The sequence below is a fragment of the Balaenoptera ricei genome, chromosome 10 (assembly GCF_028023285.1).
Source record: "Balaenoptera ricei isolate mBalRic1 chromosome 10, mBalRic1.hap2, whole genome shotgun sequence".
Taxonomy (NCBI): domain Eukaryota; kingdom Metazoa; phylum Chordata; class Mammalia; order Artiodactyla; family Balaenopteridae; genus Balaenoptera; species Balaenoptera ricei.
In genome coordinates, this window is record NC_082648.1 from 20,872,255 (window position 1) to 20,894,684 (window position 22,430).

At 38.7% G+C, this 22,430-nt stretch overlaps 1 protein-coding gene across 1 annotated transcript in view; it reads left to right on the forward strand.

The window, feature by feature from the left end:
* The first annotated feature begins 6,538 nt into the window (after nt 1-6,538).
* IRAG2 (inositol 1,4,5-triphosphate receptor associated 2) overlaps nt 6,539-22,430 on the forward strand; it is a 91,176-nt gene continuing 75,284 nt past the window's right edge. The window contains 6 exon segments of the mRNA XM_059935466.1: nt 6,539-7,112; nt 8,033-8,146; nt 14,699-14,879; nt 18,436-18,515; nt 18,605-18,683; nt 19,954-20,112. Coding sequence (XP_059791449.1) covers nt 6,539-7,112; nt 8,033-8,146; nt 14,699-14,879; nt 18,436-18,515; nt 18,605-18,683; nt 19,954-20,112 — 1,187 coding nt within the window.

Here is a 22,430-nt window from a genome sequence, read left to right on the forward strand (position 1 = left end):
TGTGTCTCCCAAACCAGATAGGGTCCCATAAAAGACGCAATGATTAATAGCATTAATCTTTGAGAAACCATACGGCATTTGGCCCAATAGAAACATAGGCAATTTAACTTAAAAAGTGACATTTCACCCTGATTAGAGAGTATATTCTAGATGATCTTCATTTTGTGATAACGTTGTGATTACGGGGTGGTGAGCACACCAATATGGCCCCGATCCTCTGCAAGAGGTAGTCTCCATCCTCCCCGTGCCTTTCCTCACGCCCCTACTCCCGTGAGCCTCGCTGAACCCGAGAGACAGGTGTGGCTGGTGAGTGGCTTCCCTCTTCTCCAGGTTTTATGCCTCCCCTCGCTCCATACCACCCGGCAGACGTTAGCTCCACCCACATCATCTGATCCTGCAGGCCTCTCTCTCCATCCCCAGTTCTCAGAGGATGGTTCTTGGATGCTGGTGAAGTGAAGTGAAAATAAGGTGGTGAGTTTTCCCGGAGCAAATAATTAAACTTTGGCTGATGGTGGCTCTTAGTCATTGAAAGTCAAGAAAATCCTCCCCTAGACAGGGAAAAGCAACCCCATTGTAGCTGCTTTGTTGTCTCCAGTTCAATGTGTTTGTTGTGAATGAGACAAACCTCCAAAATTGATACACGGAGGTTCAACAGAGCTCACTGAAAATTTGAAACAACTGTAGGAGAAAAACCCAAAACACTGAAAACATTGGGAGAAAAAGTTGAGTAGCTGAAAGCGATAAAGCTAGTTTCCCCCAACACGTTTTTCTGGAAACAAATCCCAGAATTGTTTTCAGAGGGTAAAGCACTGAGTTGTTGTCTCCAGCCTTGGTCATTTGGAATATGTGTTAGTAGAAAGTGGTCATGCGGTTTTGTAGACTGTCAGAATGTGGGAGCACCCAAGTCTTTGGAGTTAGAGATATATCATAGGCTTTTTCCCTGGTCTCTGAGAAGAAAACCAGACTTCTTATAATAAGAACTGAAACAGAAGAACACAGTTTTCAGAAGCATAATCTGTGACTGTGCTATTTCAGGAATGTTTCCAATATGAGATGTTTATAAGCTTGGTATGACCCAGCCAAGGAGCTTAATATAACAAGGTTAAGTGAGTGGTGGGAAGAGATGGTTCCAGTCTCACCAGCTTGCGATTGTTAGTAATGAAAAAGGTTTGTAGATGGCAGACTCACTGAGCATTTACTAAAGCTGGGACTTGTGGTTTGCAAATCATTTTGATTAACAGCTGCTACCATCTATCTAGAGAGGGCGGGAAAAAGTGTTATTATTTTATCACATTATATACTAGTCACAAAGAGACTAAAAACAGTGTGATTTGGCAAATATAAAGTTTACTGGTTAAGTAGAAATCCATGCTCTGCTCTCCCACTGGGCTCGCTAAAGATGAGTTTCCTGGGAACATCTCAATGAACAGATGTTTCTCCTTATGTGTCAATAAAGAGTTTACTGGCATCTAACTATGGAGAACAGTATGGAGGTTCCTTAAAAAACTAAAAATAGAACTACCATATGACCCAGCAATCCCACTACTGGGCATATACCCTGATCAAAAAGAGTCATGTACCACAATATTCATTGTAGCTCTATTTACAATAGCCAGGACATGGAAGCAACCTAAATGTCCATTGACAGATGAATGGATAAAGAAGATGTGGCACATATATACAATGGAATATTACTCAGCCATAAAAAGAAACGAAATTGAGTTATGTGTAGTGAGGTGGATGGACCTAGAGACTGTCATACAGAGTGAAGTTAAGTCAGATAGAGAAAAACAAATACCATATGCTAACACATATATATGGAATCTAAAAAAAAAAAAAATGGTTATGAAGAACCTAGGGGCAGGACAGGAATAAAGACGCAGACATAGAGAATGGACTTGAGGACACGGGGAGGGAGAAGGGTAAGCTGGGATGAAGTGAGAGAGTGACATGGACATATACACACCACCAAATGTAAAATAGATAGCTAGTGGGAAGCAGCTGCATAGCACAGGGAGATCAGCTCAGTGCTTTGTGACCACCTAGAGGGGTGGGATAGGGAGGGTGGGAGGGAGACACAAGAGGGAGGAGATATGGGGATATGTGTATACATATAGCTGATTCACTTTGTTATACAGCAGAAACTAACACAACATTGTAAAGCAATTATACTCCAGTAAAGATGTTAAAAAAAAAAAAAGTTTACCAGCATCTAATTGTTAGTGAAGGACTCTTGGCAAAAGGAACCCCTTGTTTATCTATCTACATATACATATGTATTTACATTTTTTTACATACATTAATTAAGGGCTTTGCCTTAATTAAACCACCAAGTGGAATTCACTTAGGTGAGTCATGAAAGATTTGCCTGGATTTCATAATTAATTAACAAATGATTGTTAAAATAAGCCTACTTGATCTTAAGTTTGGAAGTTCAGCATTCAAGCAATAACTATTAGTAAAGGGAGAAGAACTTTAAATGGTTGTTAAAGAAAAGATAATTACATGTCAACATAATCTTTTTTGAGTCAGAGTTTGATTCAGAAATCTTTCTAAAAATCTTCTTCAAGGATGTTATTTTTGTATCTCTGTATAAATCTTGTGTCTTTCTTTGCAAAGAAATCCAACTGTTTTCTTAGTGACTGAAGAACATAGATATTGAAAACACAAATTATGCTCTAATATTTTTCATAAATTCCTAAGGCATATGAGATAGTGTCTATGTTATACATACATGGTGAATTTATTCTAATCTATTGAAGACTTCTTTAGGAACTCAGAACAAATGTAGAAAAATTTCTGTAAGTCTCAAAGAGTGGAAATGTCTTAGAGATTAATGTTGAACTCTGTAGTTACATCACTGGTGAAAATAAACTTACTTCAGATAAGAAATAAATCACACCTGTTTTATAGATGTTGCCATGCATCAGAGGCTTTTAATTACTGCTTTATCGTTCTGGATCAGGGAGATGGTTGAAACGTGTTGATTCAAGAGCTTTTACTACATACAACAAGGCAATTCAGGCAATAATAATAACGGGACTCATTCTAGAAATGAGAACAATGGGATATAGGTAAAACAAGAGGAAAAATAAAGAAATAAAATTAGTGAAATAACTTGTTTGGATAATCTCTAATATTATTTTATATTACATTTATCTAATGTGAATCCAAATAGACATTCCTACAGCAGATTTATGATTCCACTTCTTAATTTTCTGTTTATAACCTTGGATTTAGCAAACAATCTGTATAACATTATGCACAGTGCATGACACATAATAGATGCCCCCAATTTTTCCCTGTCCTTACTCCCAAACTAGGATAACCCCTATTTTATGATCTCATAGCCCCTAGCACTTTTCTTTCCTAGTGTAATTATTTATTATCTCTAGGCTTTAGGGTTGCTAGATTTAGCTAGTTAGAAATGCAAGATGCCCAGAGAAATTTGAGTTGTAGATAAACAACAAACAATTTTTCAGTATAAATTTTTCCTGTGCAACTTTTTGATGCCTGCGACATACTTATACTAAAAAATTAGCCATTGTTTATCTGAAATTCAAACTTTATTCAGCATCCTGGATGTAATCTGGCAATTTTAGTATCTTACTTGTTTTTATCTGTATCTCTCACAGACCAAAAATTTTAGGAGAGCAGATATTCTGTTTTGCTTGTCATTGTGCCACCCATATCTGCACTGGGTTTAGCACATCGTAGGTACTTAATAGATACTGATTGAATGTCTAAAGGGATGAATGGTATGGAGTACAACTGAGGTTCAGAGAATTTAAAAACAAAAGAAGCCATTGGGATTTCTACAAGTGTACCATCTTTACATAGTAAATATTCAATCACCTCAAACAGATACATAAGGAGGAAATTCCTTGTAAAAGAGAGACTCCAAGCAACCAATTCTACTAGTACAATTAACCTTCAGTTTTTAATTTTCAGTTAGTACTCTTTCAATGACAGTTATTGCACAAAGCAAGTTAGGCTTGTATTTTTAAGTGTTTTGGCAGATTGCAGTAAATCTTTTCTACCAGGATCTAAAACTAAAAAAAAATGTTTGGATAGGATGGACAGGAGATGTTTCCAGGCCATATATGGAGAAGGTAGCACAAATTTTGAAATCTTTATCATCACATCTTACTTATTGAACTCCCACAAATGTTCTGCTCTATATTAGAAAAAGCAAAACAAGTTAATCTTGTGGAGCTTTGTTAGCTCATGAAGAGCCAGTGTCTTAAGTGTGCTGTTTGTAAGGTTTAGTTTATAAACCGTGGAGCAGGGCTCACTTAGGTGAGTCATGGACGTTTAGAAAACAGATGGTAGGAGGAGAAAAATGCCTCGGAAAAGCAGATTGAAATGTAGTGTCTTACATGCTCGGAACATTCATCTGGATCAGTCACAAATGCCCACAGAGCGAGGCTTTTCAATGGGGCTCAAATAGCATCCCACATGGAGGTTCACAGATGTTCTTAGGCAGACAGATCTAGGAGCCTGAGGTTCAAGTTCTAGGGCTTCTATTAGCCCCAAGCTCAACCTGTCCCTCAATTCACTGGCTCTAGAAGGGAAAAGCAGTCACATCACATTGAGAACACTGACAGATACTTACCCAGTCTTTAAGAGGGTCTTTACTTGACACAGGGAAGTCAGATGGCTCCTGCCGTGTCCCCACCCCAGCCAGCCGTAGATTTGGAATGCATTGTGTTCTCAGGCGAATTCTCTTCTGTCATTACCACTACTTCACTGCCAACCTCCCACCTGAGCAATGAGGAGCTCCCATTTGGATAGGGGAAAAGAAAGAGTAGTAGCTACAAGTCGTTGAGAGCCAACACTCACTGCAGCTGGGGGACAAGTCCACAAGCCTTGTAATTATTTGTATTATACACAACTGTGGATTATCAGTGATGCCAACAATAATGTATTGAGTATCTGAAAGAGAATCACATCATGGCTTTTGAATACAAGAAATTAAAAGTGTTTTTGAGGAGACAATGTACATACACATTTGAAACAGTCCAATAATAGAAGACAAAATCTGATTAAGTGACAGAATATACAGTACAGTTATACATCCTAGGAGAGAACAGAAAGCTTGAGTTCAGTGAGTATACACTGATTCCAGAATTTTAATAGGGCAATGTGTTTCAGGCTTGGCATTGAAAGATAAGCCTTGAATAGACAGAGAGGAGGGTATTGTCAAATGACAACATAAAGGTTCGAAGATGATCATTACCTTAAATAGCGAAGGATTCTGTTGATGGAAACTTCATTAGCTGTAGCTGGTGGCAACATCTTGAGGTAAAATGAGCCAGATTGAGAAGATTTTGAGTATCTTCTTCTTCCCAGTCTTTCTAAATGCCCCTTTGTTCATTTACTTTTAGGGGACTTTTTAAAAAGAGCCCTGAACAGAAATTTTTGTTAAGGTTCTAAAAATCATAACTTTCAAACCCTTTGTAATTATTCAACTATTTGTTTATAACTATTCAAGTTATTGTAACTCTTTGCATAGATTAATTTAAATTTTACCAGTTAAGGCAAAATTTTGGATTTGTTTCCAAGTTCTTTAATTACTATCTTATAAGAAGTGAGATCATGCTTTTTTTTTTTTTTAAAGGTCATATATGCTGCCATTAAATAAAACGATGCTGCAGTCAGACAATCTTTGGCACAAATCTTAGAGATGTGACCAATAGAAAATTACTTGACCTTTTTGAGACTCAGTTTTATTATCTGTGAAAAGGGGATATTTCTACATATCTGACAGGGTTTGTGTGAAGTTTAGACATAATATATGTAAAATGCTTAATAAAGGGGATATTTATTACGTTCTCAATAGATGAGAATAGGTACTCAAATGGGAGCTTTCATATCGTGACCATCGTCATATTTGACATATACATGAAAAGCAATGTGGTTAGCAGTCCTCTGGAGCAGGACTGACTGGGTTCAAATCTGGACTCTGGCACTTATCTAAGGTGACTTTGGGTATGTCCCTATTCTCTCTGTGCCTGAAAATGAAGCTAATGTAATGCTTGCCTCATAGAGTTGCTCTGAGGATGAATGAGTTGATACATATAAAGAACTTAGTACCACACCTGGCTCGTGGGAAATACTTTATATATGTTAGCTGTTATTATTTTCTAGAAATTTGAGGGCCAAAGTTAGACATGCGAAAATTTGTTTAATGCATTTGTTTAAACAACAAGGACTTACTGTATAGCACAGGGAACTATATTCAATACCTTGTAATAACCTATAATGGAAGAGAATCTGAGAAAGAATATATATGTATAACTGAATCACTTTGCTGTACACCTGAAACTAACACACCGTTGTAAATCAACTATACTTAAATATAAAAAAGCAATTGTTTAAAGATAGTTGTTTAAAGACATCTTGGTCCCTCCGAAGTTGGTTTGGGAATAAATATTTATTGTTACATTATTGTTAGGACAATGCTAACTTTGAAAAACATGTCTACTTTTGCCGGTACTTTAGCCACTTCCTCTGTCTCATTGGAGGAAAGTCAACAATGGCCTTTACCAAGAAAGCAACTGAGAAGCGGCATAACCCGGTGCAAAGCATCTGTAGAAAAATCCAAGCCATTCAAAAGAGAGAAGAGAGTACACATCCCATCCAACAGATTATCAAATACCAATCTAGCAGGTTTGACAGTCCACAGACTAACCCCAAGAAAGACTTTGAAGAGGTACTGAAGAAAATGACGACTGCTCCCATTCCTCTGCCTGACCCTCGCTCCTCAAGTCCTGAGAAAGTTGGTGCCTTTACTTCACGTCCTCAACGAGTGTCTCCAAGAACCCCACCCATCTCTCATCTCAGCTCTCCCAAGAATGCAACATACTCTCTTATCCTCACAAGTTCGGAAAACATCTCCAGGCCTAGATCACAGAGCTCCCAGAATTACACATCTTTGATACCGCAGATCAGAAAAAGGGAACTCTTCTCTAACAAGGATTTGAAAGACTGTTGTAGTGAAAATGATTTTAGTGCCTTAACACTTGACTTTGATTCCACCTCTAATCAGAACTCTGAATTTTTTACTCGTCAGGATTCAGTGGTGAAAAAATTATCTCTGAATGAAGAGGGTAAATATTCATCTTTTAATATTTGTTCTTCCGATAAAGCCTTGAGCATATATCACTATGAGAATACCTGAACTAAAATGAAATACCAGTGTACATTATCGAAACTTGGAGGGAAGTATCCATCTTTCCCTTAAAATTGTTTTTTCCTCTCTTAAAAAACTCTTATATGTGAAATATAAGTATTTTCTATGCTTTCAATTATAAACCTGATAGAAATTCTAGATTGTATTTACAATCATAATCATTGGCATTTCTCTGCTGACCTGAAAACAAACTTTCTCCTGGGCAAATTAGAATGTTGTGATGGGAATACATAGATACAGGGAGCTAAAATTCATATAGTTCCAACATGCCTTGCTGAAAACTACCATTTTAGCATTTTGTGTGTGTGTGAGAGTAAAACATGTAAGAAAATGTAGAGCCAATAAAGTAGACCAGGGGAGAATGTAAATTTTGGAGGCCAATTTCAATGAAATTTTGGAATTCTATTTAGGGGATTGCCTACAGAGTCCCATATATGATAGGCCCTGAAAAACAAAACAATGTAAAATGGCACATTTTCTGTAGAGCTAGTCTTTACGTTCCCTCTATTTTTCCTTAAAATATTTCTATTTGTGCTACACTATTTGCTTTTTCACAGAGTGCTTCTAACATTACAGGGCAGTAAAGCTCATTTCCCTCTTCTTCATCTCTCCTTTTATTCTACCTTTATAAAACTTATAAGGAAAGGAAAATGACTAATCAGAGACCCTTCAAGACCACTTTCTCTGCTTGATCTATTCAAGTTAAGTAACCAGTATTGTGGACTGCTCTTTATTTAAATATGTTTTCTTTGTTAAAATTAAAACAAAAAAAAAATTAGCAATTAAGCATATTAGCACAGAAAAGCATCTGGATATGCAAACTTTTTCTTCTACTAGGGTGGAAACAAGGAACTGATGATGGCAAGGAAGATGTAGCCTATAGCAATAACGGGACCTGTGAAGAGGAGTTGCTTACAAGTATTTTTAATGCATGTGACACCAAATGCAGAGGTCAGTCGAAAATTATTCTGCTCAGATGTTCGGTGGTACTCATCAAGTCATTGTACTTTCTATTGTGAGAGAAAGGGAAATGGTTTATGTGTGCTGCTCTGTGTATCTGTGTCTACACACGTGGTGGGTGCAACCTAATTTGGGAGGAAGGGTGGCTGTCTAGATGTTGGTTAATTTCTTTGTCCCTGTTTTGCATATTTTTACCAGTGTCTTGAATGATTTTATTGAGCTTATCAACTGATTTACCAGCTGCAATCATTGACTGGAACTACTTACCTCTCATAGTTGTTGCCTCACAAGAAGTATATACTTCATACGTATAAAACTGCTACACAAATTTAGCTCAAATTTTTGAGTTAATTTTAGATTTTCACTTCTGTTTTTCTTAGAGATGTGTTCTTTTTAAAATTTCCGCAAGTAATTTTTAGCATGGAAATGGCTCGTGACCAATGTAATAAAATTAATAATATATAGAAAAGAAGAGAAAAAAACTCATCAGTAATCCTGTTTCCCTGAGTAAGCATTGTTAATGATTTGTTATATGACCTTCCACAAATTCCTTGGTCAATATGACGTTGTTTTATTTGGATTGAAACTTTTTTATTATAGAACATTAATTACAAACGTATACAGGAGTAAAGAGGTATAACCCTTATATATGTGTCATAAATAATGATGTCTCATTGCTAGCCCCACCCACTTTCCTCTCCTCCACTCTGGATTAGTTTGAGACAAATCCAAGATATCATATTATTTCACCTGTAAATATTTCAGTACGTTCAAAAGGTAAAGACTGATTTCAGACACAACTATGCAATGTCATTTTCATGACTAAAAAGGTGACATAATTTCTTAATATCAAATATCTTATCAGCATTTGTTTTCTCATTTGTGTGAGAAATTTATTTTTTCTTAAACAGTTTATTTGTTCAAATCAATATCCAAGAAAAGTTTGTTCATTGTTATTGGTCGTCTTGCTTATCTCTATGTTCCCTTCCTATTCTCTCTTTTTTGTATTTTAAGTTATTTGTTAATGAAACTGGTTCTTTTATCTCATAGTTTCCCCCAGTCTGAATTCTGGTGATTGTGTGGTCGTAGAAACACAACCTGTTTCTTTGTCCCCTACATTTAGAGGTTTGATCAGATAAAAGTTTTGTATCTTTTTTTGGCAAGATTCCACATAGATGGTGTATATGTTTTTATCAGAAGACAAAACTATTTGAGGATGAAGGCCTAGATTTATTCTTTCATTAGGTGTTGCTAAAGGTGATAGTCTATTATTCCTTCCTATTTTATCAGCTGGAATATCTATAAAAAGAAACTCTACCCTGCCTAGCAACTATTTGGCTCTGGCTGAGTCTTGTTTCCCAAAGGAAAGGCAGGATAAAAGCTTGATTGTGCTTCTGATTGAGAGTAAATTGCAGATATTGTGCCTTTTTACCCCTAAGTACATCAGTGTGTATTTCCTACAAAGAAGGACATTTGCATGAACACAGAATGATTGTCAAAATTAGGATATTTAACCTTGATACAATATTATTATCTAATTTAAAAGTCAATATTCAAATTTTGTCAATTTTCCCAATAATATTCTTTATAGATTTTTTGTTTCCATGTCTAGGATCGAATTCAGTTGTCACATCTCTTTAGTCCCCTTAAATCTGGAGGAGTTCCTCCATTCCTTGTCTTTTATGACCTTGAAATTTTTGAAGAGTATATGCCAGTTACTTTGTAGAACATCTGATATTTCCTCTTGATTATTCAGGTTATAGATTTTTGCAGGCACACTACGGAAGTGATGTTATGTTCTTCTCCGTACAATATATCAGGATTTTTAACTTTGATCACTTGATTAGTGTGGTGTCTGCCAAATATCCCTATTGTAAAGTTACTATTTTTCCTTTATAATGTCTATAAAAAATCAATCAGTCGATCTAAGAAAGAAATGGAAAATTTTATTCGAGGCAAATTGAGGATTATAACTCAGGAACAGCCTTTCAGAAAGCTCTGAGAACTGTTCTGTCTGTTAAAGGTCAAAGCATATTTTGAGACAGAGGGCTGTACATTAAACGACATATTATTGACAGTCTACACAATGCAGATCTAAGCATACAAAGCGGGTAGTGGCTCATGGGTCATCGTGGCTCCTTACAAGATTAGGAAGGAAGGTTATGTCCTGAGCATTTGTCTTGCTGATGCTAGGAGAATGTTGCTCTTTATGGTTGAGCAGGTATTTCTGCTGACGGGGATGTTTGGGATGCGTAATGTAGATACACAATGCACAGTAGAGGGGAGAGAGGGGGCCAAAGAGCAGAGAAACTATTTTATGGTTAAATTTTCCTTGACTTGCCTTAGAATATGAATTTTTATTTCATCAGTAATTAATAAATAATTTATGGGAAGATATTTTGAATCTATGTAAACATCCTGTTCCTCATCAAACTTTCACTCACTAGTTTTAGCATCTGTGATATTATGATTTATTATAAGTAGTATATATTTGGTCTTTGTCCCATTTTTGGCACAGAGCTCCTAAAACCATTAGAATTTCATAAGTGATGAGAGCAATAAAGGTGCCTTTTTTACGTTAATGAAATGACTTTTGGACCCCACCTTAGGATGAGGGCTAGTTGCCAGTGGAGCCAATCATGTGATTAGGTGGTTGGAACTTTCAGTCCCACTCCCCAGACCTCCAGGGAGGGGAGAGGGGATAGAGATTGAGTTTCATCACCAATGGCCAATGATCTAATCAATCATGCCTATGTAACGAAGCCACCATAAAAACCCAAAAGGAGAGGTTTCGAAAGCTTCCACGTGGAGATTTGGAAAGTGTGGCATGCTGGGCAGAGCACAGAAGCTGCATGCCCTTTCCCCATACCTTGCCCTATACATCTCTTCCATCTGGCTGTTCCTGAGTTATATCCTTGTATAATAAACTGGTGATATAGTAAGTAAAAAATTTCTTTGAGTTCTGTGAGTTGCTCTAGCAAATTAATGGAACACAAAGAGGAGTCATGGGACCCTCCAATCTATAGTTGGTCCATCAGAAGCACAGGTGACAACCTAGCCTTGCATTGGTGTCTACAGGGGGTGGGGTCAGTTTTGTAAGACTGAGCCATTAACCTGTGGCTCTGACACTATCACCACATAGATAGTATCAGAATTGGGTTGAACTGTAGAACACCCAGTGTCTTGAGAATTGCTTGGATGTGTGTATGTTGTAGGGTGGGGTAGGGGGTAGGGGGAAGAACTCTACACATTGGAATTGGTGATCAGAAACATAGCATCTATTGATATTTCTTGCCTAAATCAATTCTTACCATGGTGGTTGCCAAATAGAAAATTTTCAGTTTCCAATATTGTTTCTATATTTTTTACTTGTCATTCTATCATCAGGGTTTTACCATTTCTCTAATTAAATGAATTAATATCACTATGAATTTCTGGACTCTTCTTAATTCAGTATATATAATCTGTTACTATCATTATTTATTTTGATGCTCTAAGTGTCCCAGAGTTGGCCAGCAAGATATTCTTTAAGCTGGCTCCTGTGTCTGTTTGCGTTGTCCCCATCTTTCTTTGAGCATCTCATTACTTCCTGGAGCAACCAGGTGTCCCAGGTACTAACACTTTTGAGACATCCCCATCCTTTTTAGTAGCTTCCTTGTTTTCCCTAGTATTATAAAAGTCTTTAGGCTTATCTCATACATTTCCTGCCCCAACCTTGGAATTAGTTATTTCTTCAAGGATCCATGGTTCCTTTTAATGGGAAATAATATATAGAGACCACAATCTGGGGACAGGGGATGGTGGTTGTTTCTAGGCATTTTCAGTGGGCAGACCTAAGAAGTACTTAAAAATTTTGAAGATAAATTGAATTATGAGTTCATAGTCTTCCTTCTAAAGCAAATTCAGGACTACAGGGTTTTTACTCATCTCATATTCTGTATGCCCTTTTTCAACCACAGAAAATCTTGGTTCTCAGTGACACCAGTATAAATGTTCCTTTGCTTTATTCTACAGTACATACACAATGGTTTCAGATGAGCAGTACCCAAACTACTTATGTTGTTTCCTGTTGCTGAATTACCACAAACTTGGTGGCTTGAAACAACACACATTTACTACCTCACGATTCCTGTGAATCGGGAATTCACACATGGTTTACATGGGTCCTCTGTTAAGGAACTCACTCACAAGGCTGCAGTCAAGATATTGGCCAGGGCAGCTGTCTCATCTGTGGCTCGACTGGGGAATGAGCTGCTTTAGGTGGCAGAATTTAGTTTCTTGCAGTTGTAGTACTGAGGGCTTCAGAGTCTTGCTGCTGTCAGCTGGACAGTTTCTTACTAGTTGGATCTCTAAACATAGGTAGTCCGTAATATGGCAGTTTGCCTCTTCAAAGCCAGCAAGGGAATGACTCCAGCAAGATAGGCACTGTGATCTTATGTAACTTAATCATGCAATTATATACATGTAATCCTGTCTCCTTTGCCATATTCTACTGGTTAGAAGCAAGTCCCAGGTCAAGCCCACACTCAAGGGAGGAGACTACACAGGGGTGTAAACATTAGGAGGCAGGGATCATAAAGGGGCACCCTGGAGTCTGTCCACCTCACCACCACAATGGTTTAAGGCTTGTTTTTGGTCATTCTTTTCTCCTTAAGCTATATACAAGTTCCCTAAGTATGTATGGGAATGTTCCCAGACTCGCTTTATAATCTGCTTTTTCTCACTGAAAAATTTCAAGTACTTGTCTGGGTCAACAAATTTGCTTTATATACTGTACTTTTGGGGGATGTAACATAATATATTTAAACAATATGTCTCAATTGGATATTTTTTTTCTCTATTATAAACAGCACCATAATGATCCATAATGAACATTCTCATAGCAAAACATTTGCCTATACTCTTAATTATATTGGTAGGATGAATGGGACTTGTTTATTCCCCCAAAGCCTCTCTGTTTGGACAGAAGTTAAGGAACTATTTCCCTGAAGAAAATAAGGAAGTTCCACTGAAGGGAGATGGGAGATGTATTAGAAACAGAACCAATGGGTGTGTGTGTGTGTGTGTGTGTGTGTGTGTGTGTGTGCATGTGTAATGTACATAAAGAGATTTATTGTAAAGAATTGACTCACGTGATTGTGGAAACAGACAAGTTCTAAGATCTGCAGGGTGAGTGAGCAAGCTGGAGACCTGGAGAGCTGATGATGGTTTAGTCCCAGTCAGCATCCAAAGACCTGAGAAGCAGGAGAGAACCTGTCCAGAGGTCGACAGGCTGAAAACTGAGAAGGAGCTGATGTTTTTGTTTGAGTCCAAAGTCAGGAAAAAAGACAAGTCCCGGTTCAAAGGCAGTCATGCAGGAAGAACTCTCTCTCACTTGGTGAAGGGTCTGCCTTTTTGTTCTATCCAGGCCCACACACATTAGGGAGGGCAGTCTGTGTTACTTAGTCTACCAGTTTAAATGTTGATTTCATTCAAAAACACCCTGACAGAAGCAACCGAATAATGTGACCGAATATCTGGGCACTCCATGGCCCCGTTAAGTTGACATATTACAAAACCATCACAGAAGACCTTTCGAGTTGAGGTATATGATACAGGTTCCAGAGTTTTAGTGGAGGAAAATGAGATATAGGTATTCTTTTTGACTCTCCAACTCTACTGCAAACAGGAATAAAAATCATCTCTCTAAATAATTATTAATAATTTTATTTCCATTTCTTCCTGTCACAGCTAAATGACCTTTTCCATTAAATTAATACTCTTTAAAGTTGTTCAGTCTCCTTTACAACTCTCCCCTCCTTCTAATTATGTACTGGACTTATTCTATATATATATCAGGGTCTCTGCTTACCTCCTGGGGGAAGAATCTTCATTTCTGCATCTACCCTATCAACCTTCTACTTCCTTTTCCTTCTCCCCTTCAAGCAGCTAGCCCAAGTCAGGACTTAGTTAAAAGACGTGTCTTATGCTTCAAGAAGATTGGTGTGTTAATAACTAACATAGTCTGTTTGACTTTAATTTCTGAATGTGATAGTAAGACTGTGTCTAAGAATGACTTTTCTACCCCTCCCCCCAAATAAAAGTCAGACCACTTACTGGAGGCTGAAATTTCATCTAGGGCAGAGGAAACCCTTCCTTCACTGAATGTTTTTTAAGAAAAGAATGGGAGACAAAAATAAAGTGGCATTTTGATCACTTCCCACAAGTGATTATTGAATGCATATGTCGTTCTTATTTAGATCTCACAACACCTCTGTGTAGTAGGCATCGTCTCACAGACAAGGACACTGAGGCTCAGAGAGGTTGAGTGATTTTCCCAGAGCCACCCAGCTGATACAGTCCAGAGCCAAGATTTGACCCTAGTCTGTTAGACTCCAACCCAAGGCCAGTGCTCTTTTTACTCTGTGATACCAACTCAGCAGTACTGCGAGGGTTATAAGGCACGTTTAGGTTCCCAAGGGACCTAAAAGAGTTAAGTGCCTCACTTTTAAAAAATAATCTTTCCTCACCTTTTAAAACTAACTTGGCTTTCTTCTTCCTAAGGCTCAGTCAGAGTTACCAAAGTAATAGATTACCTGAGACAAACAACTAGTCAAGGTTCTGAAGATGGTAGCCTTGAGGAGCTGTGGAACATGCTCGATCCTGAGAAGAGAGACATGCATGTGAATCTGGAAACCTTCCAGGCCATCATGAGAGAATGGATAGCTCACTGCAGAAACAAATGGTAATCATCGTCCCAGCAGGACGTGTTTTCACGTTCTGTTTTAACAATTGCTTACAATGAATGCTAATCACTGTTTTCTGCACTGATGGAAATACTGTAATCTGGTGCTTCTCACACTTGAGCATGCACTGGACTCACCTAAATGATATTATACCTGATTGTTGGGTATCTCCACCATGATTGAGTAGGTCTGGGGTTAAGCCTGATAGTCTGCATTTCTAGCATGTTTCCAGGTGACACTGATACTAATGGGGGGAGTTGGTTGGGGGGGTGATGGGCACACTTTGAGAACCTATTATGTTAATTATGATAACATTCATTTATTGTGATTAGGGGCAGCACATATTATTACATTCTTCTGGCACAGGAGTCAAGCAAATTATTGGTACTGACCACCAAGTCACCAAATGCATTTAAATTCAGCGTGAACTCCCTTTTAAGATCAGTGGGGAGATGTAGTCAGTGAGTGTAATTTAGAAGCCTAGAATATAAGGAGGCTAAAAGGAAAAGGAAAGGATGGTGAAGCTGAAAAAAGGAGAAGGAGAATGGTACCCATGAGATCAGGTGCCCTGGGCGGATACTGGAGAAGCATCATCTTATTTCACAGGAAGCCTGATCCTTTGGCTTTTTTTTTTTTTTTTTTTTTAAATGAAATGAGGTTAAGGATTTTTTTTTTTTAAGACAATCAGATGTTATTTATTTATTTATTTTTGGCTGTGTTGGGTCTTCGTCTCTGTGCGAGGGCTTTCTCTAGTTGTGGCAAGTGGGGGCCACTCTTCATCGCGGTGCGCGGGCCTCTCACTATCGCGGCCTCTCTTGTTGCGGAGCACAGGCTCCAGACGCGCAGGCTCAGTAGTTGTGGCTCACGGGCCCAGTTGCTCCGCGGCATGTGGGATCCTCCCAGACCAGGGCTCGAACCCGTGTCCCCTGCATTGGCAGGCGGATTCTCAACCACTGCGCCACGAGGAAAGCCCAATCCTTTGGCTTTTACTCAGCCACCAATCTCCAGCTACCAGCTGATATGTACTAGGAGTTTTCTTAAAGAATGCTTTAAGCCCAAACGGTGGCAAAACTTGCTAGATTTCATGCGGGGTTAGGATGTATATGTTTCAGGAAGGGGGACCCGTTCCGAGGCCTGAGAGTGGACTCTTGTGTAACACTCAGAAATGAATTGTCCAAGGAGACACATGTGCTGACAAAGCAAGAGACTTAATTGGGAAGTGGTGCCCAGGTGGAGAGCAGCAGGGTAAGGGAACCCAGGAGTACTGCTCTGCCACGTGGCTCGCAGTCTCGGGTTTTGTGGTAATGGGGTTAGTTTCCGGGTTGTCTCTGACCCATCATTCTGACTCAGGGTCCTCCCTGGTGGCGTGCGCATCCCTCTGCCAAGATGGATTCCAGCGTGCGGGTTTCTGGGAGGTTGGCAGGACATATAGTCTCTTCCTTCCTCTTTTTGGCTCCTCCCAAATTCTCCTGGTTAGTTTTCTGAGGTAGCACTGTGTTTGTTTGTTTTTTGGCTGTGTTGGGTTTTTCGTTGCTGCACACGGGCTTTCTCTAGTTGCGGCGAGCAGGGGCTACTCTTCGTTGCAGTGCGCGGGCTTCTCATTGTAGTGGCTTCTCTTGTTGCGGAGCACGGGCTCTAGGCGTGCAGGCTTCAGTAGTTGTGGCTCATGTGCTCTAGAGCGCAGGCTCAGTAATTGTAGCTCACGGGCCCAGCTGCTCCGCGGCATGTGGGATCTTCCCGGACCAGGGCTCGAACCCGTGTCCCCTGCATTGGCAGGGGGATTCTTAACCACTGCGCCACCAGGGAAGCCCAGTACTGTGTTCTTTATCGGGACCTCCTGTTGTGAGACAATTCATGCAAGTGGTTATCATCATGCCTGGCCAAGGCAGGCGGTTTTGGTCAATGGTTTCCTAATATATAATGACTTAAAAAATGTGACTGAGATGTTGTTTGCTATACATGAGTTAATTGTGAAGGCAAGATAAATATATATAAAAATATCTAATCTTACTAGTAATCAAAGAAATGCAAATAAAGAGAACATATCATTTTTGCCTATCGGGTTAACAAAGATTTAGAAGACTGACTCTATCCCATGTTATCAGGGCAGGTGGAGAAATAGGCCCTCTCATACTTTGTTGGTAATAGTGTAAGTTGGCACAGTTTTTCACGGGCAATTTAGGAATGTGTATCAAACCCTTAAAAATATGTAATGTGGTCAAATAATATAACTTCAGGAAAAATAACCAATCATATACTCTCTCTATATATGCAGAATGTTGTTTATGATAGTGATAAATAGAAGCAATGTAAATATTTAAAAGCAGATATTTGGACAAATGACTTACAATACTTCCATACCAATTAGAATCCTAATTAGTCACTCAAAATTATAATTAGATAAATATTTGACAAGAGAAATATTCATATGTATTTATTTCAAACAATCGGCCATAGATCTGTATATGTAGTATGATCCCTTATTTGTCAAGAAATAAAAATATGCGCAGAAAAGCTGGGAGGAATATACTCCGAAATGATTATCTCTGTATGATGATCTTAAGTTTGTGTCCTCTTTTCTTATGAATTTTCTATTCTTACTAAAATATTTAGGTTTGTGTAATAAAAATATCAATAATTCATTTATAAAGTGGAGTGAGGGCTAAAGAGAAAACTTATTTTTATAACAAATATAAAGGAAAAGAAAAAACATGGGAGATATAAATACGAAATATAAGAACAGGAACTCAGAAATGGTGATGGATGTAGATCTAGGAATAGTAAGAGTGATGTCTGAGTTATTCTGCTCAGTCATCTTCTGACAGACATCTCACATTGAAATGCAACGGGATGTAAGTACAAATTTAGTGGCTTTCGTAGCTGCTCCAGAGAGATAATCTAAGGGTTTGGCATTTAGAAAGATTAAGTGACAAAGCTAAAATCATAGTATAAAGACTCTTGGAAAAGAAATGGTTGAAATTTTAATATGTTTATTTTGGGGTTTAGAGCTAGCATTGGTGTCCTGGATAGAGGCCTGTGAAGAGGGTTCCCCAAATTTCAAGTGTGAAATGTTCCAAAGTACAGTTAGTCTAGGTTCAACTTGGTTTTTCATGAGAAAGAGAAAAGAACACCATCAGTGTATCCCAAAGTATTAGTTGTTCGTGTCTTTTCTTTCCCAATTCTTTAAGGCCCAAGGTCTTGCTACCTCTACAAGTGTCCACTTATCCCTTTAAACTACATCAACTTCCTGACGCACTGAGACCTCCCATCCCCTAAGCACAGCTGCTGTACATCGACACCTACCTATTTCTGTGCGCACATTTTCTTTTCATGTTAGATTAAAAGTTTATGGAAGGTGGAGGTACGCCTTATGTTTCTTTTCTATGACCGTATTTAAGCACAGTGTTGGGTTCCAAGTAGTTGCTGAATGAATAGATGGTTTTAAAATTCAGAAAGAAAGACCTGAATAAGAAAGTACAGAGCACATCTGAAAAATTAGCTAAGCTTTGGTTTGGCAAAGAATCCTAGCTCATTGGTTTTGTTTTTTGGTTACAGGGAAGGAGTGAATAATGGATCAAGCAACAGAATGGGTAATTCTGCTTTGGAACAGGACAGCATAAAATCAGGTGGAGCAAGTTTGAATGTGTTTCTTTGGGATTGTTCTGCCACTTTCTTGTGGTTTGGAGAAAGGATTTTTCATAAACCTCTCTTACATGTGTTTCAGTTAAGATGACCACAGATATAACAGATTCTGTATCACGGAGCTTTGAGGCTTTGGGTGGAGACATGTTTAAAGGAGTCTTGTAAGCATTTTTACTTACAATGCTTTCTTAAGTGCCTCAAGTTTTCTTATTTATTTTCTTATTTATTTCATAGATTTATGTATTTTATTTACAATAAAGTCACTTAGCTCTTCTTGTGTGTGTGTGGTAGGGCTCACATAATTTATTTTTAACTTTTACCTATTCTATCCCAATTGCATTAGAAGTAGTTTCACTAGGAACACAAATTATGGAAGATTAGTATGACATAAATTAACATTTTCTCACTCATGAAACGCTTCTCCTTCTTTGACTTCATGTGTTTTCCATGGAAAACAAATTCCATTTGAAGTAGAATTATGACATTGACCTTAAGCTCTTCGGGGGATTACTTTTAAAGCACTTCTTTAATAGATACTTTTAGATATGAATGAGAAAAGCTGTTTTCTGCTAAATGTGAGTTTTAGATATTAAGGGGAGGTGACTCTGTCCTTCCTTATTATTATTATTATTATTTTTGCCCCACCACACGGCATGTGGCATGTGGGATCTTAGTTCCCAGACCAGGGATCGAACCCACGCCCTCTGCATTGGATGCACAGAGTCTTAACCACTGGACCTGTCCTTGCTTATTTTATCTTTGCCACTTCAGGTTCATCCGTGCAAAAATGGTGGAGTAGGACTCATGTAGCCAACCTGTGCTAAACTCTAAGAAAATATGGCAAAGAGGAAGAGAAGGCCTGGGACTCCATGAAACACACAGTCCTGACTCTCACAGCGTTTATGATCAAATGTCAGGGGCAAGAGTGACACCCACAAACATTAACAAGCTGTAGAAAATTATAGGAAAGATGAGTACTAAATTGTGAGCTTCAGGCTACAATTATAAGACTCTAGGAATTGTTTCCTAGTTAAAGGCCTATTCAAACCTGCCAAGATTCCTGACTGAAAGAGTACAGTGTCAGTTTATTTCAGGACTTTCCATAACCCAGGCAGAAATAGGAACTCTTCAGTGTAGACAGAGGCAGATGTTGGGAGCAAAGTGGAAAGGAAGAAATAAAAGCTGTAGAAGTCGACTTCACAAGTGGCAGATGCTAAATATCTGGGAATTTTGGAAAAATCTTTGATGCTATTGTAATAAGTACTTGAATAAATACTGTGTAAATAAACTACACTTATGAGGATGAATGAAGATAAAGTAGAAAATCTCACAGGAATATTTAAGCCTGTTTGGGCTTAACCATTCGCCTTACTTTGATAGGAAGGGATTAGAGATGTTGAAGATTATTCTCATTCATTCTTTCACCTGCAGAGAGGTGCCTGATTTGATTACCTGTGTAGCAGACCTGCATTTCAACAAGCAGAAATTGGAGGAGTAAAATAATAAGCTTAAATTGGCATTAGAAAGCTTGGAAGACGCAAACAGCCAGTTATCAGAGGACTGTACTGAATTGCGCCTTCAGATAAAAAGGTGAGCCATGATGGGGTTACTGTGTGCTGGGAGCTTTCAGTTCTTTTTCCTTTTTTAAAAAAATAAATCTGTTTCTTATTGAGATATAATTCACATAGCAGAAAATTCACCCTTTTAAGGTATACAATTAATTCAGTGGTTTTTAGTATATTCACAAGGTTGTACAGCCATCACCATGATTTAATCCCAGAATATTTTCATCACTCCAAAAAGAAATCCCATACTGATTAGCAGTCACTCTCCATTTCCCCCTCCTCTCAGCCTCTGGCAACCACTAATCTACTTTCTCTCTCTCTGGATTTGCCTGTTCTGGGCATTTTCATATACATGGAATCATACAGTATGTGACCTTTGTGTCTCACTTCTTTCACTTAGCATCACATTTCCAAAGCTCATCCATGTTGTAGCATATATCACTGCTTCATTCCTTTTTTATGGCTGCATAATATTCCATTGTATGGATATACCTCAGTTAGGACACTTGGTTTATTTCCACTTTTTGACTCTTATGAATAGTACTGCTATGAACATTTGTGTACAAGTTTTTATGTGGACATACGTTTTCAGTTCTCTTGGGTGTATACCTAGGAGTGGAATTGCTGGGTAGTAACCTATACTTAGCATTGTGAGGAACTGCCAAACTGTTTTCCAAAGCAGCTGCACTATTTTACTTTCCCACCAGTAAGGTTTGTTAGTTCTTTTCTAGTGATAATGTTCTCTATGTCATTCAATCTCTGTGTAAGACCAGTATGCCTAAGGGTCAAGCGTGAATCCATCCCAACAGTCTGTGGTTCGGTAGAACTCTTACACTATGCAAAGTCCCATGCTAAGTATTATGAGAGATACATTGATGAGTCATGTTTAAAATGTACCCTCAGAGTACCTGTAGCCTAGAAGGATGATAAGAAATTTCATGACCTTAGCTTAAGATAGAAAGGGATAATGGACCTTGGAGACATACCAGATAAAGTGTCAGACACTGGTAAAATAGGTTGCTGGGAGATGCTTGAGCCTCAGGAAACAAGCAACATGGCTCTCACAAAGTATGCGTGTACAGATGTTGTAGGTCTAAAATTCTGAACAGAGAAGTTCTAAGTTAACTTGAAAAGACAGTAAAGCATTCTGACCATGAACTCTTACCCTCATAATTTTTGACCAGCCTCCAAACCAATCTATAAAATTAAAAAAAATATATGCTAACCTCAAGCTCTCTCCATTCCACAATTGGCTTATTTATTATTTATTTGAAATATAATAATTCAAAGTTTCTTTAAAAAAGCAAGCAAAGTATGCTTTGGGTGAATGTGCCAGACAGGGCTTTTGGTTGCAAGTACTAGAAGCTGACCCTGGTTACTAGAAGCTGACTCTGGTTAAGTTAAGCAGTGAAGACATGTCTTAGAAGGGAATTGGGTAACTTGCAGGATGGACAGAAAGGCTAGAGAATCTGGGTGGACAGCGGGAATGCCAGTGTCTACAGAATTAAGCCTCCTCTTTTCTACCCCACCCACGATTCCCCCCCCCCCCCAACAATCCTTCAGGATGAGCTTGTTTCCTGTCGGCACTCACAGCCTGTTTTTGATATTGTGCTGTTGTCCCATCATGGTATAATTTGCCTTCTGTGTTAATGTGTCCTCGTTAATGGGAGGAACCGTGTCTTATTTATCCTGGTTGCCCCAGCGCTTAGTAGAATGTCTGCTGTAGAAGAGCAATCCCTTCCTTCCAGTTGCCTGCAAACCAGAAATCTCTGTCTCCTTTTACTTCCTCAGACTTCACTTCTACATCAAAGAGCAAGTCCTGTTAATTTACCCACTTTATCTCTCGCAGATAGATTTACTTCTTTCCATTCCCATAGCTGCCGCTTAGTTCAAGTCAACATCTCCTTTCACGGGTCACTGCAGCAGCCTCCTGGTTCGGTTCCCTGCCTTTTCCAAAGCTTGTGCCACCCCAGCAGGCAGGTTCCTCCTAACTGCCAGTCTGACCGCATCATGCCCCTGCTTTAACCACTTCAATGCATTCCTTTCGCACTCAGGGTAAAATCCAAAGTCCTTCATCTGGTTTGCAAACCCCTTCATGACGTGGCCTCTGATGCCTTGTCTCTACCTCCCATTTTCCCCTCTGTGCTCCAGCAATATCGGACTGCTTGCAGCCCCTCAATGAGCTTCTGTTCTCTACCCCTCTGTCCCCCTCCCCTTCCTCCTTCTCATTATCTGAGCTATCTTCCTTTTATAGTGTCTATAGAACTTGGGATCACTCCAGCCTTGGTTCTTATTATACTGTGATAGCAATTATGATTGTCTGTTTACCTTACTAGACTATAA